The sequence below is a fragment of the Anomalospiza imberbis genome, chromosome 4 (genome assembly GCF_031753505.1).
Source record: "Anomalospiza imberbis isolate Cuckoo-Finch-1a 21T00152 chromosome 4, ASM3175350v1, whole genome shotgun sequence".
Classification (NCBI taxonomy): domain Eukaryota; kingdom Metazoa; phylum Chordata; class Aves; order Passeriformes; family Viduidae; genus Anomalospiza; species Anomalospiza imberbis.
In genome coordinates, this window is record NC_089684.1 from 71418856 (window position 1) to 71446144 (window position 27289).

The following is a 27289-nucleotide window of genomic DNA, read 5'->3' on the forward strand; positions in this document are numbered from 1 at the left end:
TTCCTTGGGATTGGGAATTCCTATCCAGGGAAATCAGGAACTTTTTGGGATTGGGAATCCCTATCCAGGAAAAGTGGAAGCTTTCCAAGGTCAGAAATCCGTATCCAAGGAAATCCGGAGTTCCTTGGGGTTGGGAATCTCTATCCAGGGAAATCAGGAACGTTTTGTGACTGCGAATGTCTATCCAGAGATATCAGGAACTTTCTGGGATTGGAAATCCCTACAGAGGAAAAATAGGAGCTCCCTGGGGTTGGGAATCCCTGTCCAGGGAAAGCAGGAGCCTCCCAGGGTTACAAAACCCTATCCCTGGAAAACGGGACCTTCTCAGGGTTGGGAATCCCAAACCAGAGAAGCCAGGAGCTTTCCAGCTCCCTTTTCCAGGGAAGGTGGGAGTTGCTGGGCTGGGGAATCCTGGGAAAGCAGCACCATCAGCCCCGTTCCTGCTGCTCATCCGTGAAAATTCCCATTCCCTGAGCGAAGCAGTTCACGGATCAGCGGAGTCGGGGCCGCTGGAGCGTGAACAGAGCTGAGCTCATGGAATTCCCGGCACTTCCCGCTTTTCCCAGCCCCTCTGGAAGCAGCGGCCCTATGGAAATGCCACCCTACAAACCCTATTTGGGGCCGTTTTTGCCTGGGCAGGATGGGATCCATCCCCTGGAGCAATTCCACATTTTCCCCTCCTCTTTTTTTCAGGTTTTCCTTGGATTTCTCCCCCAATTCCCTACCTTCCCCACCCCCCCAATGCTGTAAATTTCGGATGAGGCGTTATCCCAAATAAACTTTTTTTGGAAGGGAGCGGGGCCGGAGTTTTCCTTGGAAAACTGCAGGGTCTCCGTGAGCGGGTTTGGCCGCCCGCCTCTCCCAGTGATCCCAGTCATTCCCAGTTTGGAGCCTGAGGTGCCTCTGCTTGGGAATTTCCCTCCTGGAAAAGCTCACAGAGGATTTTCCAGCACTTTCACCTTTCTGGGCAATTTGGTTCCTGGTAAAAAGAACCCAAAAGGGATTTTTTCCCTTTTTTTGTTTCCCCTTTTATGTGGGAATCCCCCCAAAAGCTGCTCCAGCAGCTCCACGTCCATTCCCAGGTCATGGATGTCATCCCTGATCCATATCCTTGGGATTTCCTCCTTTCTATTTTTCCTTGGATGCAGAGCCCTCCCTGCCTGTGCTGGCAGGCGCAGCACCCCACTCCCATCCCCATTCCCAATCCCATTCCAAACCCGTTCCCATTCCCAATCCCGTTCCCATTCCCATTCTGAATCCTGTTCCCATTCCGAATCCCATTTCCAATCCCAATCCCGTTCCCATTCTCTATCTCATTCTCATTTCCATTCCCATTTCCAATCTCAATCCCAATCCCTATCCCATTCCCTCTCCTGCCCCCTTCCCATCCTGCTCCATCCCTATCCTTCCCCACTCCACTCTCCCATTCCCACTCTCCCATCCCTATCCCACCCCATTCCCACCCTCCCATCCCCATCCTGCCCCATTCCCATCCCCTCACTCCTGCTCCCATCCAGCCCCACTCCCACCCCATTCCCATGCCCCCACCCCATTTCCACCCCATTCCCACTCCCACTCTCTCATTCCCACCCCACTCCCACTCTCCTATCCCTATTCCCATCCTCATTCCTGCCCCATTCCCACCCCATTCCTACTCTCCCATTCCCACCCCCTCCTCCCATCCCCATTCCCACCCCATCCCCATTCCCACCCCATTCCCATTCCCATCCCATTCCCACACTCCCATCCCCATTCCCACTCCCCTGGGCCAGTGCAACCGTTTTATTGCGGAACCTCAAACCCCACAGACCCCACAAACACCCCCATCCCTCCCGCGGCCGCTCCCCCTCTTTCCCGGGGGCATTTCTGGGGCGCCGCCGCCGTTTCTGGGCTCAGAACACGTGCGTGTAGAACACGTCCACGTTCCCGGCGCGATCCAGCGGCAGCGCCGTCCCCACGCTCCGGGCTCCCAGCCGCGCTCCCCCCAGCGCCGAGGAGCGCTTCAGCCGCAGCAGGCTGAACCTGCAGAACGCCCCGGGAGCCTCGTCCCGCGCCCGCTCCAGCACCCGGACGAACCCTGCAAACACCGGGGCCGCGTCACGGGCCGCGCCAACGACGGAGCCCGAGAAGCCGCGGCCGGCCCCGCCGCGCTCACCCGTCCGCAGGCGCTCCCAGCTGTTCCACACCGAGCCCACGCACACGATGGGCAGCCCCAGCTCGCCCACGAACAGGCTCTGCGGGGTGGGGACGCTCAGAGGCCACCACCGCGGCGGTGGGGACACCCGGCGGGCACCGTGGTGGCACCGCCGACGGGTGTGGCCTCACCTGGTGGATTTTGGGCAGCACGGCGACCACGTGGCGCGCCAGCACCTCGCCCGCCTTGGTGAAGATGTGGCAGCAGAGCGGGTCACCGAGCTGGGCGCCTGGGTGGGGGTGGCACCCACAGGGACGTGGGACACCGCCCTCTGTGCCACCGCCGGGAGTGGCACCTGGGTGTCGCCACCACGAGGAGGGCAGAGGGTGCTCGGGGCCAAGGGGCGGCCGGGGCAGAGAGCGGGGAGTGGCAGCGGGAGGGACAAGGGGACAGGGATAAGGAGACAGGGATAAGGGGAGCAGGGACAAGGAGGACAGGGATAAGGGGTCGGGGACGAGGACAGGGACAAGGGGACAGCAATAAGGTGACAGGGACAATGGGAACAAGGACAAGGGGGGCAGGGATATGGGGACAGGGATAAGGGGGACAGGGACAAACAGGAACAGGGACAAGGGTGGCAGGGATAAAGGGGACAGGGACAAGGGGGCAGGGAAAAGGAGACAGGGACAATGGGGACGGGGACAAACGGGATAGGGACAAATGGGGACAGGGACAATGGGGTCATTCCCTGGGAAGGGGTCTCCCTACCCTCCGCCAGTTTCTGGCAAAATCCCGCAAATTTGGACTTCTCGAAGGTGCGGTAGAGGTGGGTCAGGAGCCCCATCCTGTCCGAGATCTGCGGGGTCGGGGCCAGGGGTGAGCTCTGGGGACCCCCCCCGGGCACCCCAACATTCCCGGGTACAGCTGGGAGTGACCCCGGATCCTGGCACACGGCCCTGAGCCCCCCAGGACCCCAAAACACGGCCCTGAGACCCTCAGGACCCCAAAACACAGCCCTGAGCCCCCCAGGACCCCAAAACACGGTCCAGGGCCACCCCTGGATACCAATACCCATCCCAAAACCCTTCTAGGACCTGATACTCATCCCAAACTCCCCCAGGACCTTGACACCCATCCCAAAGCCCCTCTAGGACCCCAACACTCATCCCAAGACCCCGATACCCATCCCAAAGCCCTCCCAGAACCCCAAAACCCATCCCAAATCCCCTCAACACCCCAAGACCCATCCCAAAACTCCCCCAACACCCTGACGCCCATCCCAGATCCCTCAAAACCTGTCGCAAACCCCCCCCGCCAAGAACCCCAAAACCCATCCCAAAGCCCCCAAAGAACTCCAAAACCCATCCCAACCTCCCCAAGACACCCAATACCCATCCCAAAACCCTTCCAGGACCTTGACACCCATCCCAAATCCCCTCAAGATCCCAACACCCATCCCAAAACTTCCCCAACATACCCATCCCAGACCCTCAAAACCCATCCCAACCCCCCAAGACCCATCCCAAAGCCCCCCAAGAACCCCAAAACCCATCCCAACCCCCCGAAGACATCCAATACCCATCCCAAAACCCTTCCAGGACCTTGACACCCATCCCAAAGTCCCCCAAGACCCCAGTACCCATCCCAAATCCCCCCAGGAACCCCAGAAGCCCCGCAGCACCTGGAAGTAGTCGAGCATGGCCTGCCGGACGTAGCCGACGTCGTGGGGCGGCGCCTCCAGGTTGTCCAGGCAGTCGAAGACCGTCTTCACGGCCTGGTGCGCGATCCAGTACGCTGGGACGGGTAATGGGGTCGGGAATGGGGTCAGCAATGGGGCCAGCAGCGGGGTCACCCCTCCCCGGTGTCCCCGGGCTCACCGGAGCCCTCGTCCCCCATCATGTGCCCCCAGCCGCCGCAGCCGGTCTCGGAGCCGTCGGGGTTGATGAGTTTGCAGTTGGAGCCCGTGCCCGAGATCAGCACGATGCCACCTGCGGGGTGACACCCGCGCGGCTGGCACGGTGCCCGCTGTCACCAGCGCCATCCCAGCCACCAGGGACAAGGGGGATGGCGATGGGAAAAGGGTGACGGGGACAAGGGGGTGACGGGGACAATGGGGACAGGGACAATGGGGCAGGGACCAGGGAGACAGGGACAATGGGGACAGGGACAAATGTGTGGCAGGGAAAAGGGGGACAGGGACAATGGGGACAGGGACAAGGGAGGCAGGGACAAACAGGTGACAGGGACAATGGGGACAGGGAAAAGGGTGACGGGGACAAGGGGGACATGGACAAGGGGGACAGGGACAGGGCCAAGGGGACAGGGCCAGAGCCCACCGTGGTCAGTGGCCGTGGCCATGGCCCCCACGGCGTCGGTGGTGATGAGGTAGCTCTGGCTCAGGTGCGGGAAGCGGCGCTGCAGCTCCTCCGTCAGCTTCTCCACGGCGTCCTGCTGGTCCCCTCCGCTCAGCGACAGCCCCTGCCGCACCCGGGCCACCGTCACCCCCGCGCTGGCACCCGGCGGGGTGGCACGGGGCCCGGGGACGGCGCGGGGGGCTCACCAGCGAGCGCAGGGGCACCTGGGGGTCGGCGCCCGCTTTGCTCTTGGCCTCGCTGACCATGCGCTCGATCCTCTCCAGGCACTTCTCGGAGCCGATGAGCTGTGACACGGCCAGGGGACACCCTGAGGCCACCGAGGTGCCATCCCACGGGGTCCCACGCGGGTTTTTGGGCATGGGGACAGCGTGGCACCGCCTGCAGTGGTTGCGTCCCACCCCAGTGTCTGTGAGTTTGGGGACAACCAGAAACAGGGACACTACGTGTCCCAAACTCTGCTCCATATCCCGTATCTCCATGTCCCAAACCCAGCTCTGTGTCCCAAACCCCGCTCTGTGTCCCATATCCCACTCAGTGTCCTGTATCCCACTCAGTGACCCACATCCCACTCCATATCCCAAACCCAGCTCCGTGTCCCATATCCCACTCATTGTCTCAAACCCTGCTCCATGTCCCACATCCCACCCCATGTCCCAAACCCAGCTCCATGTCCCATATCCCACTCTGTGTCCCATATCCCACTCAGTGTCCCAAACCCAGCTGTGTCCCAAACCCCACTCCATGTCCCACAGCCTGCTCTGTGTCCCAAACCCTGCTCTGTGTCCTACATCCTACTCCTTGTCCCGAACTCCACTCCATGTCCCACACCCTGCTCCGTGTCCCATACCCCGCTCCGTGTCCCATACCCCGCTCCATGTCCCACACCCTGCTCCGTGTCCCATACCCCGCTCCATGTCCCACACTCAGCTCCATGTCCCAAATCCCGCTCCATGTCCCAAACCCAGCTCCATATCCCCTGTCCCCGTGTCCCAAACCCCCTCCCCGCTGTCCCGTCCCCGTGTCCCACCCCGGGCTGGGGACAGGGCTGTCCCCCAGCTCACCCAGTGGTTGGTGCAGGGCCCCTCGGTCTCGGCCAGGATTTGGCCATCCCCGGACACCAGCACCACCCTGGAGTGGGTGCCCCCGCTGCGGAGAGAGGGGGGGACACTGCCAGCGCCACCCCACTGTCCCCCCATCCCCCCGAGCGGGGGGACCCCGCTGAGCGCCCCCGCCCCGGCTCCCATCTCCCCTTGGGGTCACTCGGGGGGCCCTGAAATGGGGGGTGCTGACCCCCACCCGGGGGGCAGGAGCCGGTCCGGGGTGCGAGCCCCCCTCCATCGGCTGCGGCCCCCCGGCCCCTCCTCGGTTTGGGGGTACCCGGGCGGGGCGATGGGGATGGGGGTGCGGAGCCCCCGGAGCCCCCCCGCCCGCGCCGCGCCCCTCACCCCTCCACGCCGCCGAACAGCGACGCCATCGCGGCCGCCACTGGCCCCGCCCCCCGCGCCCGGACACGCCCCGGGGCGGGGCCAGATCAGGGATCCGCCCACTTCTGTGTATGGATCGCGGCCACGCCCACCAGCGGCCGCGACCCATGGACGCGCCCGCCCGCGTGGCTCCACCCACAGACACGCCCATCTCCATATATGGGCAAAGAGTAGCGTCATCTCTGTGTATGACCACGCCTCCCCCATTGGCTCCGCCCCCTCCCGCCCCGGGGCCCCCGCGGTGGCACCGGGACCGCACCCGCGACACGGCCCCACGCACGGGGCGCTGCTGGCCCCACGGACACGCTCAGGACACTGCCCCACGCGTGTGGGGCTCCGGGCTGGGGTACATCCCCCAAATCCCGCCCTATCCATCCGTGACAAATCCCCCACATCCCCCCAAAACCCACCCGGCACAAATCCCCCACATCCCTCTAAAACCCACCCGGCACAAATCCCCCACATCCCCCCAAAACCCACCCAGCACAAATACCCCAAATGCCCCGTACCCACCCGTGACAAATCCCCCAAATTCCCCCAAAACCCACCCGTGGCAAATCCCCCAAATTCCCCCAAATCCCACCAGTGGCAAATCCCCCAAATCCCCCCAAACCCACTCGTGACAAATCCCCCAATTCCCCCCGTTCCCACCTATGACAAACCCCCCGAATCCCCCGTTCCCACCCGGGACAGAGCCCCCCTCGCCCTCAGCCTCTCCTTCCCGGAATCCCCCCCAGATAAGGGGGTCCCCCTGTCCCCTCTGTCCCCAGGGAGGGGTGTGGCACGTGTCCGTGGGCCAGCAGCGGCCGTGTCCCCTCTGTGCCCGGTGTCCCCGGTGTCCCCGGTGTCCCCGGTGTCCCCTCGCTCGCTCGGGCGGCCCTGCGCAGCCGCTGCCCGGTGTCCCCGCCCCGGGGCAGCGGGGTCACAGCTGAGCCCTGCAGGGCCCCGCAGCGCCCAGCGGGGGACAGAGGTGACACTGATGGCAGAGGGGACAGTGATGGCAGAGGTGACACTGATGGCAGAGGTGACACTGATGACAGAGGTGACACTGATGGCAGAGGGGACAGTGATGACAGAGGTGACACTGATGGCAGAGGTGACAGCGCGGGAGCCATCGCTGTTCCCACCCCGGGGACAGGGAGGGAGGGAAAGGAGGGAGAGGGGAGGGGGGAGATGGAGGGATGGAAAATGTGAAGGGAGAGAGAGAGAGAGGGACGGAGGGAGAGAGGGATGGATGGATGATGGATGGATGGATGATGGATGGATGATGGATGGATGGATGATGGATGGATGGATTGATGGATGGATGATGGATGGATGGATGGATGGATGGATGGATGATGGATGGATGATGGATGGATGATGGATGGATGGATGATGGATGGATGATGGATGGATGGATTGATGGATGATGGATGGATGATGGATGGATGGATGATGGATGGATGGATTGATGGATGGATGATGGATGGATGGATGATGGATGGATGATGGATAGATGGATGATGGATGGATGGATGATGGATGGATGGATGATGGATGGATGGATGATGGAGGATGGATGGATGGATGACGGATGATGGATGGAGGATTGATGGATGGATGGATGGATGGATGGATGATGGATGATGGATGGATGGATGGATGGATGACAGATGATGGATGGAGGATTGATGGATGGATGATGGATGATGGATGATGGATGGATGGATGGATGACAGATGATGGATGGAGGATTGATGGATGGATGGAGGATGGATGGATGGATGGATGGATGATGGATGGATGATGGATGAGGACAGGGAGGAGGAGGAACAGGGACAACTGCAAACAGCGCGGGACAACAACACAGAGACTGGAGGAGGGGACAGGTGGCCCGGCATGGTCAGGAACCCCTTCCCCCTCGACAGCACCAGCCAGGCCATCCCAAATCCCACATCCCACACTGGCACGGCCACATCACCACTGCCAGGTGTTCTGTGGTCCTGGGACGCTGGGATGGGGACACAGTGGGGCAGCTGGGACACAGCCGGCATGGGGACAGAGCCGGGACGGGACTGGGATCGGCTCCCCCCCGCCCTTCAGTGGGGCATGGCGGTGACCCCGGGGGCTGGGGGTGCTCCTTGCCGTGTGTCACCTCCTCCTCGGTGACCGCCGCCGCCCCGGGGATGCAGACCCACGGGACTGTCCCTGTTTTCCCGGCTGGGGGTCCCGGGGCCCGCGGGAGGAGCGAGCCCGGCTGCCCCCGAGGCGGGGGAGGCGGCGGCAGGGGGAGGGTTAAGGCGGGGAGAGTGCGTGTGCAGCCCCCGAGCCCACCGCCCTCGTGCCCTCATTAGTCCTGGTGGCCCCAGCCTGTCTGGGGACAGCGGGGACAGGCGACAGGGGACGGCGCCCGCCGCCTTTGTCTCAACTTGTGGCAAAGTTGGAGCGGAGCCGGGAGCCGCCGGTGAGTCCCACGAGGCCCGCGGCGTGGGGACAGCGCTGTCCCCGCTGCCACCCTCGGCGCCAGGGGGACGGCGGGGCCGTGCCGGGAGCGCTCCGACCGCATCCCGCCACCCGCTCGGGGACGAGGACAGGAGGGTCCCCGCGGTCCCCTGAGCGTGTCCCCAGCCCGGGCAAGGTGGCTTCTCCCATCTGGGGTCCCACCGGGTGCTACCGGCGGGACGGGAGGCGCGGGGTAAGACACGGAGTTTTGGGGGGCTCGGGGCAAACGGGCAGCGGATCCCACGCCGGGAACAGGGCGCGGGAGCCGGGAACGCTCCAGGGACACCCCGGTCCTGGCAGAGCCCGGGAATTGCAGGGAATCTCCATCCCCGGAGCTCCCGTGGGTTCCGGGTGGGCGCACTGAGGGAGAGCGAGGGCAGCGGGACGGAGAGGGGACACTGGCACCAGGGGACCCGGGCCGAGCCCCCCAAAGCTGGGCCGAGGCCCCCCCGTTATCCCGAGCTCCACCCACGGAGCATCCCGTGGGCCCGGGACCACGGCGGATCCGGCTGAGAGAGGAGAGAAGGCGGCCCAGGCAAGAACGGCTCCGCTCCGTGGGCAGCGCTGATTTTGGGGGGCTGGGCTGAATTCCGGGCTCTGGATCCACCCCGCTGCTGCTGAGCTGGGGTCGGAGCGGCACCGGGGACGTCCTGGGGACATCTCGGGGACATCCCGCCCGGAGGAAGAGGATGGTGAGCGGAGAAATGGGAATGGGGCGGTGGAGGGATGCGTGGGCAGCTGCTCCATAGGTAGGCAGCCGTTGGGATTGGATTTGGGGTGCCCATCCCAGCGGGTGATCCCATCCCCATGCCGAGCGGATGATCCCACACCCGTCCCCATCCCAAATGGATGATCCCACACCCGCCCCCATCCCGAGCGGATGATCCCACACCCGTCCCCATCCTGACAGGGCGGTGTCGGAGCCGTGGCGGTGCCCAGCATGCTCTGGCACCACACGGGATCACATCCATGCCACCAGTACCGGGACAAGGGATTGAGCAGGAGAGCCGGGATGCAGGGAAGCGGGGCCTGTCCGTGTGTCCTTCCCTGTGTCCAGTTGCCTTCTTGCAGCTCTGGAATCCTGCTCTGTTCTCGGAGAATCCAGCTGTGCTGTAAGTGCTGTCTGTCCCATTCCCAGAGTCCGTCCATTTGTCTGATTGTCCGTCCATCCATCCATATTCCTTCCTTCCTTCCTTCCGTCCTTCCGTCCTTCCGTCCTTCCTTCCCTCCGTCCTTCCTTCCATCCTGCTATCCTCTGCTCCTTCATCCCTCCATCCCTTTGTCCCTTCATCCCTCCGTTGCTCCATCCCTCCATCCATCCTTCCATTTTCCCACTCTCCATCCCTCCCTCCCTCCCACTCCCCATCCCAGGGATCCAGGCAGGGACAGTGTCAGTGACATTTGCGGTCCGGCCACGCCGCCTCCCAGGTGGACACCGTGGAGGGGCCGGGAGGTGAATTCCAGAGGGGATTGGGAATGGGGCTGGGAGGTGACACTGTTGGGGCCGAGCCGCCCCAGGGTGGTGGCACTGGGGACACGGGTGGCTCCGGCCCGTTCCGGGGAACTGTCACGTATTTCATGGAGCGGCCTCGGCTCTGAGGGTTGGGGCCGAGCACTGGGATGTGGCTGTGACCTTTCCGTCCAGGAATGTCACCGATGTCACCCACGGAGCCCCCGGCCTGGCTGCCCACGCTGTCCCTGTGCTGGCTGGGGACGGGGACAGGGAATGGGGACAGGGACAGGGAATGGGACAGGGAATGGGGACAGGGAATAGGGACATGGAGAGGGAATGGGGACGGGGACAGGAAATGGGGACAGAGACGGGGACAAGGAATGGGGATAGGGAATGGGGAATGGGGACAGGGATGGGGACAGGACAGGGATGGGACAGGGACAGGGAATGGGGATAGGGAATGGGGACAGGGAATAGGGACATGGAGAGGGAATGGGGACAGGGACAGGGAATAGGGACATGGAGAGGGAATGGGGACGGGGACAGGGAATGGGGACAGAGACGGGGACAAGGAATGGGGATAGGGAATGGGGAATGGGGACAGGGATGGGGATGGGACAGGGACAGGGAATGGGGATAGGGAATGGGGACAGGGAATGGGGACAGGGAATAGGGACATGGAGAGGGAATGGGGACGGGGACAGGGAATGGGGACAGAGACGGGGACAAGGAATGGGGATAGAGAATGGGGAATGGGGACAGGGATGGGGACAGAGACGGGGACAAGGAATGGGTATAGAGAATGGGGAATGGGGAATGGGGACAGGGATGGGGACAGGACAGGGATGGGGATGGGACAGGGACAGGGAATGGGGATGAGGATGGGGATGGGAATAGGGGTGGAGGTGGGAATGGGGCCGGGATAGAGATGTGGATGGGGACAGAAAGATGGGAACAGGGACAGGGACAGAGATGGGGACAGGGACAGTGACAATGACAGGGATGGGGACAGAGAGGACAGGGACATGAAAAACCAGAAATGGGGGTGGGAAAGGGGCTATGGACGTGTCCAGAGGGACAGGGACGGGGACAGGGACAGGGACAGGGACAGCCCCAAGGAGTGCCCATCACCAGCAGTGGGGGGGTCCCGCTGTGGGACCCCGGTGGGGTCGGCCCGGGGGCGATGGGGCCGCGGGGCCGCTCCCGTGGGGCACGGGGGGCACCGATGGGGGCACAGGGCAGGAGCCGAGGGGCGCCGCTCGTTAAAGCTGATCGCCCCATCGCTAATTGATATTATTAATGAGCGGGGGGAGTGGGGGGGGAATCCCCCAGAGCCCTCCGGAGCAGCTCCGCCCCTCCTCCACCCTCCCCGTGCCTCAGTTTCCCCCATCCACCTGCAGAGCGCGCGCGCGGGGACACGCGGCGATGTCACCGCCCCGCCCGTGCCACCTCCCCGCACTGCGGAGGGGAGGTGACACGGCCGGGGCTGTCCCCTGGGGTCACCCGTGGGGTGGCCGCGGTGTCACACGCCTGACCTACTTCGGGGCCGGCGCTGAAACTGAGTTAATCGGCTCCCGGGGAGGGATTTGGGGACGCGCTGGTGGCACCGCCCTGGCGTCACCCGGGCTGGTGGCACCGCCTCGGTGTCACCCGGGCTGGTGGCACCGCCTCGGTGTCACCCGGGCTGGTGGCACCGCCCTGGCGTCACCCGGGCTGGTGGCACCGCCTCGGTGTCACCCGGGCTGGTGGAGGGGACAGGCGGGGCTGTCCCCACAGCGCTCCCAGCAGCGCGCGGGGCTGCACTGGGATGGACTGGGACGGACTGGGAGTCTCCCAGTGCTCCCCGGGAGCTGGGAAGGAGCCCCAGCAGGAGCACCGAGGGCAGACAGGACCCCTAAACCCGGCTGAGGGGACAGGGGACCCCAAAACCCGGCTGAAGGGACATGGGACCCCCCAAACCCAGCTGAGGGGACACGGGACCCCTGAAGCCGTGACAAGGGGAGATGGGACCCCCAAACCGTGGTCGAGAGGACATGGGACCCCCAAATCTTTGCTGAGGGGAGATGGGACCCCTGAATCCCCCCCCAGGAGGAGACAGAACCCCCAAATCTGGCTGAGGATAAATGGGACCCCCAAACCTTGGCTGAGGAGAGATGGGATCCCCAAAATCCCACCCAAGGGGAAATGGGACCCCTGAATCCCCACCGAGGGAAGCGGGGTGTCCTGGGCACCCCACAAGGGATGGGGACAGGGACAGGAGATGGGGGCACCCCAAATCCAGGGGTAACCCCGGCCCCTCCTCCCAGACCCCAAATCCATGGGACCATCCCACGATGGGGATCCGCTCCCACCACCATTTGTCACCCCAAAACCATTTTGGGGACACCTGGGGGGTGCTGGGGTCGGAGCAGATCCAGGGGTGCCCGGAGGGAGGTGCGGCCACCCCGTGTCCCCTCCGCCGTTTGGGGTCTGTGGGGGCGCCGTGTCCCCATCCCGGGGGTCCCCCGGGGGTGCGGGCAGCGGGTGCTCCCCCATCCTTCCTGATCGATCCCCCTTTTCCTTATTGATCCCCCCCTTCTCTCGATTGATTTTCCCACCTTCCCCATTGATCCCCCCATCCTTCCTGACTGATCCTCCCTATCCTTCTTGATCACCCCCTCTTTTCCCGATTGATCCCCCACCTTTTCCCGATTCACCTCCCCCTTTTCCCGATTGCTCCCGCTTCGGTCCCCGGGGCAGCAGCGGGGCCGGTCCCGGGGAGACAGAGCCGGTCCCGGGGAGACAGAGCCGGTCCCGGGGCAGCCGCAGCCGCAGCCGCAGCCGCGGGGCCGGTCCCGGGGAGGCAGAGCCGGTCCCGGGGAGTCAGGGCCGGTCCCGGGGAGGCAGAGCCGGTCCCGGGGCAGCCGCAGCCGCAGCAGCGGGGCCGGTCCCGGGGAGGCAGAGCCAGTCCCGGGGCAGCCGCAGCCGCAGCCGCGGGGCCGGTCCCGGGGAGGCAGGGCCGGTCCCGGGGAGGCAGAGCCGGTCCCGGGGCAGCCGCAGCCGCAGCCGCAGCAGCGGGGCCGGTCCCGGGGAGGCAGAGCCGGTCCCGGGGAGGCAGAGCCGGTCCCGGGGCAGCCGCAGCCGCAGCCGCAGCAGCGGGGCCGGTCCCGGGGAGGCAGGGCCGGTCCCGGGGAGGCAGAGCCGGTCCCGGGGAGTCAGGGCCGGTCCCGGCGAGGCAGAGCCGGTCCCGGGGAGGCAGAGCCGGTCCCGGGGCAGCCGCAGCCGCAGCCGCAGCAGCGGGGCCGGTCCCCGGCCGCGGTGCATTCACGGTTCGGGGAGCGCGGGAGGCTGAGCGGAGCTGACGGCAGCCGGCGGGAGCGGCGCTCCGGGGGGAGCGGGGCCCGGATCAGGCAGGGCTGACCGGAGCGCGACCCGCGGCGCACCACGGAGCCGATGAGCGGCGGCGGCGGCAGCGCGGGGGCGGCGGGGGCGGCTCTGCCAGCCCGCGGCAGCGCGGCCGGGAGTGCGGGACAGCGGGAGCGGGAGCGGGAACGGGGGAATGGGATGGGGATGGGATTGGGAATGGGAGTGGGAATGAGAGTGGGAATGAGAGTGGGAATGGGGGAGTAGGGGAATGGGAACGAGAACCGGGATAGGGGAATGGGAACAGGGGAACGGGGGAATGGGAACAGGGGAACAGGGATGGGGGGATGGGGGAATGGGAACAGGGATGGCAATGGGTATGGGAATGGGGATGGAAATGGGAATGGGGGGGAATGGGATGGGAACAGGAATGAGAACCGGGATGGGGGAATGGGAACAGGGATGGGGAATGGGGGAATGGGAACGGGGGTGGGACTGGGAGTCGGAATGGGAATGGGAACGGGGATAGGGGTGGGGGAATGGGGATGGAGATGGGGGAATGAGGATGGGAACGGGAATGAAGATGGGAATGGGAACGGGAATGGGGAAGAGGATGGGGGAATGGGAATGGGGAAATGGGAATGGGGAAATGGGAATGGGAATGGGGAAATGGGAATGAGAACCGGGATGGGAATGGGATGGGGATGGAACAGGAACAGGAATGGGAACGGGAGTGGGAATGGGATGGGAATGGGGGTGGGGGAATGGGAACAGAGTGGGGATGGGAATGGGGATGGGCCTCGGACAGGGGGAGGTGGGGGGCACTGAGGGTCAAATCCCATCCATGGGGATGCTCAGGGGTTGGGGGACAGAATCCCATTCATGAGGCTTGGAAACAAAACCCCATCCATGGGGATTTGGGGGCTTGGGGAAAAAAAAACCTTCCAGAGGGAGACTTGGGATTTTGGGGGGGGGGGGGCAAATCCCATCCATGGGGACTTGTGGGGCTTGGGAAAAAAATCCCATCCATGGGGACGTGTAGGTTTTTTTGGGGGCCAAATCCCATTCCTGGGAGCTTATGGGGCTTGGAAACAAAGCCCCATCTATGGGGATTTATGGGATTTGTGGGAAAAACCCCTCCAGAAAGATGTGGGGGGGGCCCAAACCCCATCCACGGGTTCGAGCCGAGCTGTGGGGGTGCCAGACACCCGAAATTTTGTGGGGCACCCCAAACTACTCCCTGAGAATCTTCAGGAAGCTCCATCCCGGATCCCTGGGGGAGCTGTGGGGTGGATTTGGGGCGGGGGTGTGAGGGGAATGGGGGGAAGCCGCAGAAAGCTCCGTCAGGAGCGGGAAAAGGGGAGGGAAAGGCGCTCCCGCGGCGCCTCTCGCACATTTTTCACGCCCGGATTCCCCGGCAGCTCCCGGCGGGGCCCGCCCGCAACTTCACGGGGTTTTGGTTGCGGAGTGGAAATGGGAAAGGAGAAAAAATCCTAAAAAAAAAAAAAAAAAAAAAAAAAAAAAAAGGGAAAATAGCCCTAAAAATAGCCCTAAAAATAGCCCTAAAAATAACCCTAAAAATGACCCTGCACGCAGCTCCGAGGGTCCTAAATGCCCAAATGGCGGATGGAGCTGAGCGGGGACACGGGGATTTGGGGACACGGGAATTTGGGGACACGGGAATTTGGGGGTGACAGGGAGGGGTGGGGGTGAGGAGCGCCCTATTGAAGTATTTGGGGTGCTCGGGGTTTTGGGGTATTTGAGGTGTTTGGGGTGCCCAGGACACCGGAGGTTCACAGGGGTTTTGGGGTGCCTGGGTCACTCAGGGTGCTCCGGGTTTTGGGGTATTTGGGGTGCTCAGGACATGGGAGGTTGACAGAGGTTCCGCGGTGTTTGGGGTGCTGGGGGTTTTGGGGTTTTTGTCTGGGCTATTTGGGGTGCCCGGAGCACGTGGGTTTCACAGGGGTTTTGGGGTTCCTGGGGTGCTTGGGGTACCTGGAGTTTAGGGGTGCTTGGGGTATTTGGGGTGCCCAGAACACCTGGGTTTCACAGGGGTTTTGGGGTACCCGGAGCCCTCAAAAGGGGCAGGAAAAAGGGATTTGCGGGGAAAAGGGGGAAATTCGGGCAGGGGGGACACGGGGGGAGCCCCAAAACGCGGGGCGTGCTCATCCCAAAGGAATCCGGGCGTTTATCCCGGATTGCCGGGATCGGCGTGGGCTGGGAGCGGCATCGGGAGCGATCGGGGGGGTTCGGGGACAATCGGGAAAAATCGGGAGCGATCGGGAGGGTTCGGGAGCGATCGGGGGGGTTCGGGGATAATCGGGAAAAATCGGGAGCGATCGGGGGGGTTCGGGAGCGATCGGGCGGGGTTCGGGAGTGATCGGGAGGGTTCGGGAGCGATCGGGGAGGTTCGAAAGCGATCGGGCGGGGTTCGGGAGTGATCGGGAAAAATCGGGAGCGATCGGGGGGGTTCGGGAGCGATCGGGGGGGTTCGGGGATAATCGGGAAAAATCGGGAGCGATCGGGGAGGTTCGGGAGCGATCGGGAGCGATCGGGAGCGATCGGGAAAAATCGGGAAAAATCGGGAAAAATCGGGAGGGGTCGGGAAGGATCGGGAGCGATCGGGGGGGTGGGGGGGGTTCGGGGAATTCGGGAAGAATCGAGGGGGTTCGGGAGGGTTCGGGAGGATCTCGGTACCTCCCAGGGAGCGCAGAGAGGGCAGCGAGGAGGCGGAGGCGCTGCCCGTCCCTGTCCCCGTCCCATTGCCTGTCCCCATCCCTGTCCCCGTCCCTGTCCCCGTCCCTGTCCCCTGTCCCCATCCCTGTCCCTGTCCCCATTCCTGTCCCTGTCCCCGTCCCTGTCCCTGTCCCTATCCCCTGTCCCCATCCCTGTCCCTGTCCCCATTCCTGTCCCTGTCCCCGTCCCTGTCCCTGTCCCTATCCCCTGTCCCCGTCCCTGTCCCTGTCCCTATCCCCTGTCCCCGTCCCTGTCCCCATCCCTGTCCCATCCCTATCCCTGTCCCCGTCCCTGTCCACATCCCTGTCTCTCTCCCTGTCCCCGTCCCTGTCCCATCCCTATCCCTGTCCCCATCCCTATCCCTGTCCCCATCCCTAACCCTGTCCCCATCCCTATCCCTGTCCCCCCCAGTCCCCGCTGCCCGCGCCGTCCCCGGGGCCTGGCGGGTCCGGCCGCAGCCCCCCTACCCCCCGCGGGGTCACCGCTCGGTCACCGCTCGGTCACCCCTCGGTCACCCCTCGGTCACCCCTCTGTCACCCCTCGGTCACCCCTCTGTCACCCCTCTGTCACCGCTCGGTCACCGCGGGGTCACCGCGCCCCCGGCTCCGCGGTGCCGCGCGTGCCGGGCCGCGTTAGCGCCGCCCGTCACTTCGTCACTTCGTCACTTCGTCACTTCGTCACTTCGTCACTTCGTCACCTCCCCCCTTCTGTCCCCTCCGGCCGCGGGAGGGGCGCGGGGACACTTTGGCCCCCCGTTTGTCCCCCTTTTTGTCACCCCCTTTGTCCCCTCTGTCGCACGGGGGGGGGGTTCAGGGTGGGCCTCGTTTGGGGGTTCCCCCAAAACCCCGGGGTGCTGCGGGCTGGGGGGGCTGGCACCGCTTCTTCTGGGCCCAAGCACCCCAAAATGAACCCCCAAAACCCCAAAATGAACCCCCAAAACCCCAAAAGGAGCCCCCATAACCCCAAAATGAACGACCAAAATGAACCCCCAAAACCCCAAAAGGAGCCCCAAAACCCCAAAAGGAGCCCCCAAAACCCCAAAATGAACGCCCAAAATGAACCCCCAAAACCCCAAAAGGAGCCCCCAAAACCCCAAAATGAACGCCCAAAAATGAACCCCCAAAACCCCAAAAGGAGCCCCAAAACCCCAAAAGGAGCCCCCAAAACCCCAAAATGAACGCCCAAAATGAACTCCCAGCATCCCAAAATGAACCCCCAAAACCCCAAAAGGAGTCCCCAAAACCCCAAAATGCACCCCAAAATGAACCCCCAAAACCCCAGAAGGAGCCCCCAAAACCCCAAAATAAACGCCCAAAAATTAACCCCCAAAACGAGCCCCCAAAACCCCAAAAGGAGCCCTCCAGGACCCCAAAATGAGACCCCCAAAGTGAACAACCCCGGACCCCAAAATGAACTTCCAGCACCCCAAAATGAATCCCCAGCACCCCAAAAGGATCCCCCAGCACCCTAAAACGAGACCCTAAAATGAGCACCCCAACACCCCAAAAACGATCCCCCGAGCACCCCAAAATGAGCTCAGGACCCCAAAATGAACCCGCACCGCCCCAAAAAGAGCCCCCCGGACCCCAAAATGAACCCCAGAGCACCCCAAAATGAGCCCTCCGTGGCCCCCAAAACGAGACCCCAAAATGACCCCCCCGGACCCCAAAATGAAACCGCCCCGGACCCCAAAATGAGCCCCCAGCACCCCAAAACAAGACCCCAAAACGAACCCGCACCACCCTCAAATGAGCCCTCCGTGGCCCCCAAAACGAGACCCCAAAGCAAACCCCAGAGCACCCCAAAACGAGCGCCCCAACACCCCAAAAAGAACCCCCCGACCCCAAAACCCCGCACCCCAAACCCCTCCCAGTCCAGCCCGGTGGCGTTTTTGGGGTCCCTAAATGGTTTTTAGGGTCCCTACACATTTTGGGGGGTCCCTCTGCGCTTTGGGGTCTCTGTAGGGTTTTGGGGGTCCTTGCACCCTTTAGAGCCCCTGTCCTTTTGGGGTCCCCCAGAGATTTGGGGTCTCCCCCGTGTTTTGGGGTCCCTGCACATTTTGGGGTTTCCCTCACAATTTGTGGGGTCCCCACCCATTTCCCACCTCCTGCAGATTTTGGGGAGTCTCTTCTCCCACTCCTGGTCTCCCCGCACATTTTGGGGTCTCCCCGCACATTTTGGGGTCCCTCCCGTATTTTGGGGTGCGTGTACATTTTGGGTTTTCCTTCACAATTTGTGGGGTCCCCATCCATTTCCCGCCTCCTGCAGACTTTGGGGAGTCTCTTCTCCCACTCCTGATCTCCCCGCACATTTTGGGGTCCCCCCGCACATTTTGGGGTCCCTCCCGTATTTTGGGGTCCGTGCACATTTTGGGGTGCGTGTACATTTTGGGTTTTCCTTCACAATTTGTGGGGTCCCCATCCATTTCCCACCTCCTGCAGACTTTGGGGAGTCTCTTCTCCCACTCCTGGTCCCCCCGCACATTTTGGGGTCCCCCCGCACATTTTGGGGTGCCCAATTGGGAGCGCGTGTCCTCCGCGCCTGCAGGGGGCGCTGTGCCGGGCTCCCCCCGCGTCTCGTTGGTTCCGGTGCCGCGTGTCTCTGGTTCCGGTGGCGGGCGCCGAGCGGGAGCGGCCCCGGGAGCGGCACCGGGAGCGGCCCCGGCGCGGCCCGGCCCCGCCATGTGGTTCATGTACGTGCTCAGCTGGCTGTCCCTGCTCGTGCAGGTGGCCTTTGTCACCTTGGCCATCGGTGAGAGCGCCCCGGCGGCTGCGGGAAGGGCTTGGGCCCGCTGCGGCCGTGTCGCGATGTGGCGGGGGGAGGGGAGGGGGAGGAGGGACAACCGGGGTGGCCCGGTGGCACCGAGGGCTCGGAGTGTCCCCAACACTGCGGCTTCCTGGGTGTCCCCAAGCCCTTCAAGTGTCCCAGGGATTTGGGGTCCTTGGGTGCCCCCGAGCCCTCGGAAGGTCCCTGAGATTTTGGGGTCCCTGGGTGTCCCCAAGCCCGCAGAGTGTCCCCAAGATTTGGGGTCCCAGGGTGTCCCTGAGACCTCAGAGTGTCCCCAACATTGCGGGCTCCTGGGTGTCCCCAAGCCCCTCAAGTGTCACAGGGATTTGGGGTCTGTGGGTGTCCCCAAGCCCTTCAAGTGTCACAGGGATTTGGGGTCCCTGGGTGTCCCGGAGACCTCAGAGTGTCCCCAGGTTTTGGGGTCCCTGGGTGTCCCGGAGACCTCAGAGTGTCCCCAAGCCCTCGGAGTGTCCCCAACATTGCGGGTTCCTGGGTGTCCCCAAGCCCTTCAAGTGTCACAAGGATTTGGGGTCCCTGGGTGTCCCCAAGCCCTCACAGTGTCCCCAGGTTTTGGTGTCCCTGGGTGTCCCGGAGACCTCAGAGTGTCCCCAAGCCCTCAGAGTGTCCCCAGGTTTTGGGGTCCCTGGGTGTCCCGGAGACCTCAGAGTGTCCCCAGGTTTTGGGGTCCCTGGGTGTCCCGGAGACCTCAGAGTGTCCCCCGGTTTTGGGGTCCCTGGGTGTCCCGGAGACCTCAGAGTGTCCCCAAGCCTGGAGGTCCCAGGGTGTCCCCAAGCCCTCGGAGTGTCCCCAACATTGCGGGTTCCTGGGTGTCCCCAAGCCCTTCAAGTGTCCCAGGGATTTGGGGTCTCTGGGTGCCCTTGAGAGCTCTGAGTGTCCCCAAGATTTGGGGTCCCTGGGTGTCCCCGAGTCTTCAGGATGTCCCCAAGATTTGGAGTGTCTTGGTGTCCCCAGGCGCTCAAAGTGTCCCCAACACTGGGGGCCCCCAAACCCTCAGAGTGTCCCCAAGGTTGGGAGTCCCAGGGTGTCCCCAAGCCCTTAAATCTCCACAGGGACTGGAGGTCTCTGGGTGTCCCCATACCCTCAGAAGGTCCCCAAGATTTGGGGTCCCTGGGTGTCCCCATACCCTCAGAAGGTCCCCAAGATTTGGGGTCCCTGGGTGTCCCCAAGTCCGTAATGTGTCCCCAAGCCTGGAGGTCCCTGGGTGTCCCCAAGCCCTTAAATTGTCCCAGGGATTTGGGGTCCCTGGGTGTCCCCAAGCCCTTAAATTGTCCCAGGGATTTGGGGTCCCTGGGTGTCCCCAAACCTCAGAGTGTCCCCAAGATTTGGGGTCCCTGGGTGTCCCCAAACCCGCCGTGGGCGGGTGCCACCCCGCGGTGCCAGCGGTGTCCCCTTGCTGTCCCCACAGCGGCCGGGCTCTACTACTTGGCGGAGCTGATCGAGGAGTACACGGTGGCCACCAGGAGGATCATCAAATCCATGATCTGGGTGAGTCCTGGGAAACCCCAAATCCTGAAACCCCAAACACCTGAAACCCCAAATCCCGAAACCCCAAATCCTGAAACCCCAAACACTGGAAACCCCGAACACCAGAAACCCCAAACACCGGAAACCCCAAATCCCGAAACCCCAAATCCTGAAACCTCAAATCCCGGAAACCCCAAATCCCCGAAACCCCAAACACCAGAAACCCCAAATCCCCAAAACCCCAAATCCCAGAAACCCCGAGTCCCCGAAACCCCAAATCCTGAAACCCCAAATCCCAGAAACCCCAAATCCCTGTTTTTTCCCTTTTCCCCCTTGTTACCCTGTTTTTCCCCTTTTTCCCTTTTTTTCCCCTTTTTCCCTTTTTTCCCCCATTTATCCCATTTCCCCCATCAATCCCCATTTTCCCATCAATCCCTATTTTCCCATTCCCCCATTAATCCCATTTTATCCCTTTTATCCCATTTGTCCCCCCTGTTGCCCCCCTATCCCCCATTTACCCCCGTTTCCCCCCATTTCCCCTCTTCCCCCCATTCATCCCCATTTCTCCCCATTTCCCTCCCCTCTATCCCCATTTTTACCCCATTAATCCCATTTATCCCGTTTCCCCTCTTTTTGTCCCTTTTTATCCCAATTTCCCCCATTAATTCCCATTTCCTCCCCTTTTATCTCCATTTCCCCCCTTTTTATCCCCATTTATCCCCATTATCCCCCCTTTACCCCAGTTTACCCCATTTCCCTCCTTTCTCCCCATTAATCCCCATTCCCCCCTTTTCCCCCATGTCCCCCCTTTTATCCCCCTTTTCCCCAATCAATCCCTATTTTATCCCCTTTTATCCCAATTTTATCCCATCTTCCTCATTAATCCCCATTTCCCCTGCTTTTATCCCAATTTTCCCCCTTTTCCCCCATTAATCCCCATTTCCCCCTTCCCCCTTCTATCCCCATTTCCCCCATTAATCCCCATTTCCCCCATTAATCCCCATTTATCCCCATTTCCCCCATTAATCCCCATTTCCCCCATTAATCCCCATTTATCCCCATTTCCCCCATTAATCCCCATTTCCCCATTTCCCCCATTCCCATTCCCCCATTTCCCCCATACCCCATTAACCCTTTCCCTCCCCAATTTCCCCAATTTCCCCCATTCCCCCATTTCCCTCATTCCCCATTTCCCCACACTCCATTAACCCTTTCCCTCCCCATTTCCCCCATTCCCCCAATTTCCCCCATTTCCCCCATTTCCCCCATTCCCCCAATTTCCCCCATTCCCCCATTCCCCATTAACCCCTTCCCTCCCCAATTTCCCCCATTCCCCCAATTTCCCCCATTTCCCATTTCCCCCATACCCCATTAACCCCTTCCCTCCCCAATTTCCCCAATTTCCCCCATTCCCCCAATTTCCCCATTTCCCTCATTCCCCATTTCCCCATACTCCATTAACCCTTTCCCTCCCCATTTCCCCCATTCCCCCAATTTCCCCCATTTCCCCCATTCACCCAATTTCCCCCATTTCCCATTTCCCCCATTTCCCCATACCCCATTAACCCCTTCCCTCCCCAATTCCCCCATTTCCTTCATTCCCCCATTTCCCCATTCCCCCATTCCCCATTCCCCCCTTCCCCATTAACCCCTTCCCTCCCCAATTTCCCCCATTTCCTTCATTCCCCCATTTCCCCATTCCCCCATACCCCATTAACCCTTCCCCTCCCCATTTCCCCAATTTCCCCCATTCCCCCAATTTCCCCAATTTCCCCATTCCCCCATACTCCATTAACCCTTTCCCTCCCCATTTCCCCCATTCCCCCAATTTCCCCCATTTCCCATTTCCCCCCTTACCCCATACCCCATTAACCCCTTCCCTCCCCAATTTCCCCCATTTCCTTCATTCCCCCATTTCCCCATTCCCCCATACCCCATTAACCCCTTCCCTCCCCATTTTCCCCCATTCCCCCAATTTCCCTCATTCCCCCATTAACCCTTTCCCTTCCCATTTCCCCCATTCCCCCCTTCACCCATTCCCCATACCCCATTAACCCTTTCCCTCCCGCAGTTCTCCTCGGCCGTGCACCTGGGGCTGTTCCTGTTCGAGCACTTCCCGGCGCTGCTGGTGGCCACCGGGCTCTTCAGCAACCTCGTGTACCTGGGGCTGCTGCAGAGCTTCCCCTGCCTGGTGCTCAGCTCCTCCAACTTCCTCCTCTCCTGCGGTCAGACGCCAGCACTCAGGGCATCGAGGCCTTTGGGGCATTATTTGGGAATTTTTGGGATTTTTTGGGGATTTTCTGGGGATTTTTTTGGGATTTCTTGGGGATTTTTTGAGAATTTTTTGAGGATTTCGTGGCGATCTTTCGAGGAATTTTCAGGGAATTATTGGGGATTTTTTTGGGATTTTTGGGAAATTTATGGGATTCCCTGAGCGCCCCAAAAAGCTCGGAATGCCCCAGGAATTTGGGATCCTTGGGGTTCCCCGATGGCTCCGAATGTGCCGGAATTTTGGGGTTCCCAGTGGCCGCGGGGCTCTTGAGCAGTCTCGTGTGCCTGGGGCTGCTGCAGAGCTTCCCCTGCCTGGTGCTCATCTCCTCCAGCTTCCTCCTCTCCTGCGACCACACACGGCGCTCCTTGGGGACTTTTTGGGGATTTTTTGGGATTTTTTAGGGATTTTTTGAGGATTTTTTGAGGATTTTTTAGGGGATTTTTGGGGATTTTTTTGGAATTTTTTTTTTTTATTTTTTTGGGGAATTGTTTGATTTTTTGGGGATTTTTTAGGGATTTTTCGGGGATTTTTTTCAGGAGTATTTTGGCATTTTTTTGGGATTTTTGTGGGAATATTTGGGGATTTTTTTGGGGAATTTTTTGGATTTTTTTTTATTCTTAAGGGGATTTTTTGAGGATTTTTTGGGAAATTTTTGAGAAATTATTGGGGAATTTTTGGGATTTTTTTGGGGATTTTTTTTAGGATTCTTTTTAGGATTTTTAGGGATAAATTGGGGATTTTTTGAGGATTTTTGGGGATTTTTTGGGATATATTTTTTGATTTTTTAGGGATTTTTTGGGGATATTTTGGATGTATTTGGGGATTTTTTGGGGGAGGTTTTGATGAATTTTGAAGAATTTTTAGGGAATTATTTGGGATATTTTGGGCTATTTTTGGGAATTTTAATGGATTCTTTAGGGATTTTTTGAGGGTTTCTTGGGAAATTATAGGGGATTTTGTGGGAATTTTTGGGGATTTTTTCAGGAAGTTTTGGGAAATATTGGGGAATTTTTTGGGATTTTTTTGATTTTTTCAGGAATTTTTGGGTGAATTTTTGGGATTTTTTGAGGATTTTTTTGGGAATTATTGAGAATTTTTGAGGAATTTTGAGGGAGTTATATGGGGATTTTTGGGGTGATTTTTGGGGGAATTTTAGAAAAATTTCAAGGATTTTTTAGGGATTTTTTAGGGATTTTTGGAGGATTCCGTGGGGATTTTTTGGGAATTTCTTGAGCAATTCTGAGAGAATTATTGGGGGGTTTTGGGGATTTTTTAAAATTTTTCGGATTTTTTGTTTGTGTTTTTTAGGATTTTTTTTGTATTTTTTGCATTTTTTAGGATTTCATGGGGATTTTTTTCAGGAGTTTTTTGGGATTTCTTGAGGATTTTTTGAGGATTTTTTGGGAAATTATTTGGGATTTTAGGGGATTTTTTTGGGTAAATATCTGGGAATTTTGGGGGGATTTTTTGAGGAATTTTGGGGAAATTATTGGGGATTTTTGGGGGAAATGTGGGGAATTTTAGGGAATTTGGGGGGAATTTTGGGAATTTTTTTGGGATTTTTTGAGAATTTTGGGGAATTTTTGGAGAAATTTTGAGGGAAATTTTGGGGATTTTTTTTGGGATTTTTGGGATTGGCCCGGGGGGAATGGGAGGGCTCCAAACTTTGGGATTTTCCCACTGGAATGTTCTGATCCCGATGTTTTTCCCTGTTTCTCCCCTACAGTTCTGGTCGTGGTCAATCACTACCTGGCATTCCAATATTTTGCTGAGGAATTTTACCTCTTCTCCGAGGTGAGATCCCAAAAATTCCGTGATTTTCCCCATTGGAAAAATCCCAATTTTTGGCTGCAAATTTCTTCAAAATAAAAATTAATTTTTTTTCCCAATTTTTTTGGGGTTTCTTGAGGTTCTGAAATTCCCTGGGAGCTGCAGGTTTGGGGTTTTCCCAGGAAATTCCAGAAATGTGGAATGTTAATCCCAATTTATCCCTAAAATGCCAAAACTTTTAGAAATTATAGGAAATTCTAGGGAAAATAGGAAATAAATAATTGAAATTCCATTTTTCTACCAATTTAACCCCAATTTTTTTCCTATTGGGAATTCCCATCCCTGATTTTTCTGCTGGAATTTCATGACAAAAATCCCAAGAGGCCAAAATTCTGTAAAAAACTGTGGAAAATCCAATTTTTCCCTGATTTTTTGGGTTTTTTTTTCATAAAGTTCATTAATTTTTCCATGTGGATTTAATTGAATTAATTAAAATCTTCATTAAATCAATCCTTAATTAAAATCTGGGAATTCAAAACCAGGGAGAACAAAAAAATTGGGAACACCTCGAAGGAACTTTTTTATCCCACAAAAAAGGAGTGAGGTGGATTTTTTTCCTTAGGAATTCTTGGAATTTTGGGGTTTTGGGGTTGGAATTTTGGGAATTCCGGTTGGAATTTTGGGGTTTTGGGGTTGGAATTTTGGGAATTCCAGTTGGAATTTGGGGTTTTTGGGTTGGAATTTTGTGGTTTTTGGGTTGGAATTTTTGGAATTCCAGTTGGAATTTCGGGGGTTTTGGGTTGGAATTTTGAGTTTTGGGGGTTTGGGTTGGAATTTTGGGAATTCTGTCTTAGTTCAAGAGAAAACCAGGAACAGCCAAAGATTTTGGGAACACCTTGAGGAAAGTTTTCCTCCACAGAAAAGGGGTGAGATGGACACTTTTCCTCTGGAATTCTTGGAATTTTTGGGGGATTCTGGGTTGGAATTTTGGGATTTCTGAGCTGGAATTTTGGGAATTCCGGTTGGAATTTTGGGAATTCTGCAGGTCCTGGCTTATTTCACCTTCTGCCTGTGGCTGATTCCCTTCGCCTTCTTCGTGTCGCTGTCGGCCGGGGAGAACGTCCTGCCCTCCACGGTGCAGCCCGGAGGTGGGAACGGGGTCGGGAACGGGATTGGGAATGGGATTGGGGTTGGGAATGGGATTGGGATTGGGATTGGGGTCAGGAATGGGATTGGGTGGGAAATGATTTCGAGCTCGTCCAGTTCCAATCCCGCTCAGAAGGTCCCAGAAATTTGGGTTTTTGGGGGATCCCTGAGCCCTTGGAGAATCCCAAGGATTGAACGTCCTGAACTCCACGGTGCAGCCCAGAGGTGGGAACGGGGTTGGCAACGGGGCTGGGATGAGGTTGGGAATGGGAATGGGGTTGGGAAGGGGGTTGGGTGGGAAAGGATTTCAAGCTCATCCGGTTCCGATCCCGCTCAGAACGTCCCAGAAATTTGGATTTTTGGGGGCATCATGGATCAGAATGTCCCAGAAATTTGGGATTTCTGGATACCCAAAAGTTCCGAGAATTCCATAGACTGGGGGTTCCTGGGTGCCCCAGAAATTTGGGATTCCTGGGACTTTGTAAAGGCTCAGAATGTCCCAGAAATTTGGGATTTTCAGGGGTCAACAAGGGCTTGGAATGAATGAGAAATTTGGGATCCTTGGGTGCTTCGGAACCCTTGGGGAATCCCAGAAATTTGGGTTCCCTGAGGCCTTGGAGAATGACAAAGATTGGGAGAGCCAAGGCCTCAGAGAATCCCAGAATTCTGGGATTTTTGAGGGTCACCAAGGGGTCAGAGTGTCCCAAAAATTTGGGATTTTTGGGGTTCCCAAAGGGTCAGGGAATCCCAGGGGATTGGGAGTCCCAAAGGCCCAGAAATTTGGGATTTTTGGGGTCCTCAAGGGCTCCGAATATCCCAGAAATTGGAGATCCCAAAGGCTCAAAGAATCCCAGAAATACGGGATTCCTTGACACTCCAAAAGCTCCGAGAATTCCATGGAATTTGGGATCCCTGATTCCCCCAAAACCCCAATCCCCACATTCCCAGCGGGATCCAGGAGCAGCCACAACTCCTTTGGGAATTCCACCCCAGCCCAAAATCCCCAAATTCTCCCCTTCCCCTCTGGAATTCTGACCCCGTTCCCCGTTTTCCGCAGACGACGTCGTCTCCAATTATTTCACCAAGGGGAAAAGAGGGAAACGCTCTGGGATTCTCCTGATTTTCTCCTTTATCAAGGAAGCCATCCTGCCCAGCAGGCAGAAAATCTACTGAAATTTGGGAATCTTTGGGAATATTTGGGAATATCCAGAAGATCCCCATCCGGAATATCCCAAATTTTGCCTCTTTCCGCCTTTTCCCCGCCGGGAATTCTTTGGGAATTCAGAGACTTGGACACTCCTGGAGGTGCCGACCACGTTTGGGGCTTTTCCAGCTTTTCCTGCTGATTCCTCGGAATGTTTCCATGGAAAATCTTGGGAATTTGGGGAATTTCCCAGTTCCGTGCGGGGTTGTTTTTGGAGCTGCTCCTGGATTTTCCTGAGGGTTCCACAGAGCCATGAATTTAAAAAAAAATGGGAAAAATTGGGATAAATCCAGAGGATTCCACGCTGTCCCTTCATCCCGTTTTTCCAGAGGGAGTGATCCCCAAAAAAAAAAAAAAAAAAAAAATCAGGATTTGGGCGGTTTAAATCCTGGAAATTCCCGTTCTTCCCTCCAGCAAAGCCTTGGGAAGGAGTTGATGAGAAGGGATTTTCCGTGGGAATCTCGTTTTTTCCAGGGAATTCACAGAATTCCAGGTTTTTCCGATCCTGCAATAGAGGGGGAATGTTGAGAATTCCCCGATTTTTCCTTCCTCCTTTTCCAAAGGGTGAAAATTCTCCAAGGGAGCTGCAAATTTCTTCTTTCCCATGAGAAAATTCC

At 59.1% G+C, this 27289-nt stretch overlaps 2 protein-coding genes across 3 annotated transcripts; one reads left to right on the plus strand and one right to left on the minus strand.

Annotated features, from left to right (window-relative positions):
* Positions 1 to 1864: 1864 nt before the first annotated feature.
* Positions 1865 to 6028, minus strand: NAGK (N-acetylglucosamine kinase). 2 transcript variants are annotated; one of them, XM_068189250.1, is made up of 10 exons: positions 5955 to 6028; positions 5571 to 5655; positions 4695 to 4793; positions 4471 to 4612; positions 4012 to 4122; positions 3816 to 3928; positions 2903 to 2990; positions 2326 to 2423; positions 2156 to 2234; positions 1865 to 2077 (listed from the first exon to the last, which is right to left on the minus strand). In XM_068189250.1, the coding sequence occupies exons 1-10, from the start codon at positions 5981 to 5983 to the stop codon at positions 1893 to 1895; spliced, it is 1029 nt and encodes a 342-aa protein (XP_068045351.1). In that variant the 5' UTR covers positions 5984 to 6028; the 3' UTR covers positions 1865 to 1892. The 2 variants fall into 2 exon arrangements, with proteins under 2 accessions (XP_068045351.1, XP_068045352.1); XM_068189251.1 differs by lacking the exon at positions 2156 to 2234 and having other exon boundaries at positions 1871 to 2077; positions 5955 to 6027.
* Positions 6029 to 18601: 12573 nt separating this feature from the next.
* Positions 18602 to 26791, plus strand: TEX261 (testis expressed 261). Its single transcript, XM_068189149.1, has 6 exons — positions 18602 to 18759; positions 20222 to 20301; positions 22352 to 22505; positions 24279 to 24346; positions 25368 to 25470; positions 26526 to 26791. The coding sequence occupies exons 1-6, from the start codon at positions 18690 to 18692 to the stop codon at positions 26639 to 26641; spliced, it is 591 nt and encodes a 196-aa protein (XP_068045250.1). The 5' UTR covers positions 18602 to 18689; the 3' UTR covers positions 26642 to 26791.
* The last annotated feature ends 498 nt before the right edge of the window (positions 26792 to 27289 follow it).

What these genes read in the sequence shown, in the direction of transcription:
- NAGK (XM_068189250.1), bottom strand. Translation starts at nt 5,983, where the DNA reads ATGGCGTCGCTGTTCGGCGGCGTGGAGGG. An exon ending in CTGTTCGGCGGCGTGGAGGG is followed by an intron (nt 5,656 to 5,954) that starts GTGAGGGGCGCG and finishes CTCTCTCCGCAG; the next exon opens with CGGGGGCACCCACTCCAGGG. An exon ending in GGCCCTGCACCAACCACTGG is followed by an intron (nt 4,794 to 5,570) that starts GTGAGCTGGGGG and finishes GCCGTGTCACAG; the next exon opens with CTCATCGGCTCCGAGAAGTG.
- TEX261 (XM_068189149.1), top strand. Translation starts at nt 18,690, where the DNA reads ATGTGGTTCATGTACGTGCTCAGCTGGCTGTCCCTGCTCGTGCAGGTG. An exon ending in AATTTTACCTCTTCTCCGAG is followed by an intron (nt 24,347 to 25,367) that starts GTGAGATCCCAA and finishes GGAATTCTGCAG; the next exon opens with GTCCTGGCTTATTTCACCTT. An exon ending in CTCCACGGTGCAGCCCGGAG is followed by an intron (nt 25,471 to 26,525) that starts GTGGGAACGGGG and finishes CGTTTTCCGCAG; the next exon opens with ACGACGTCGTCTCCAATTAT.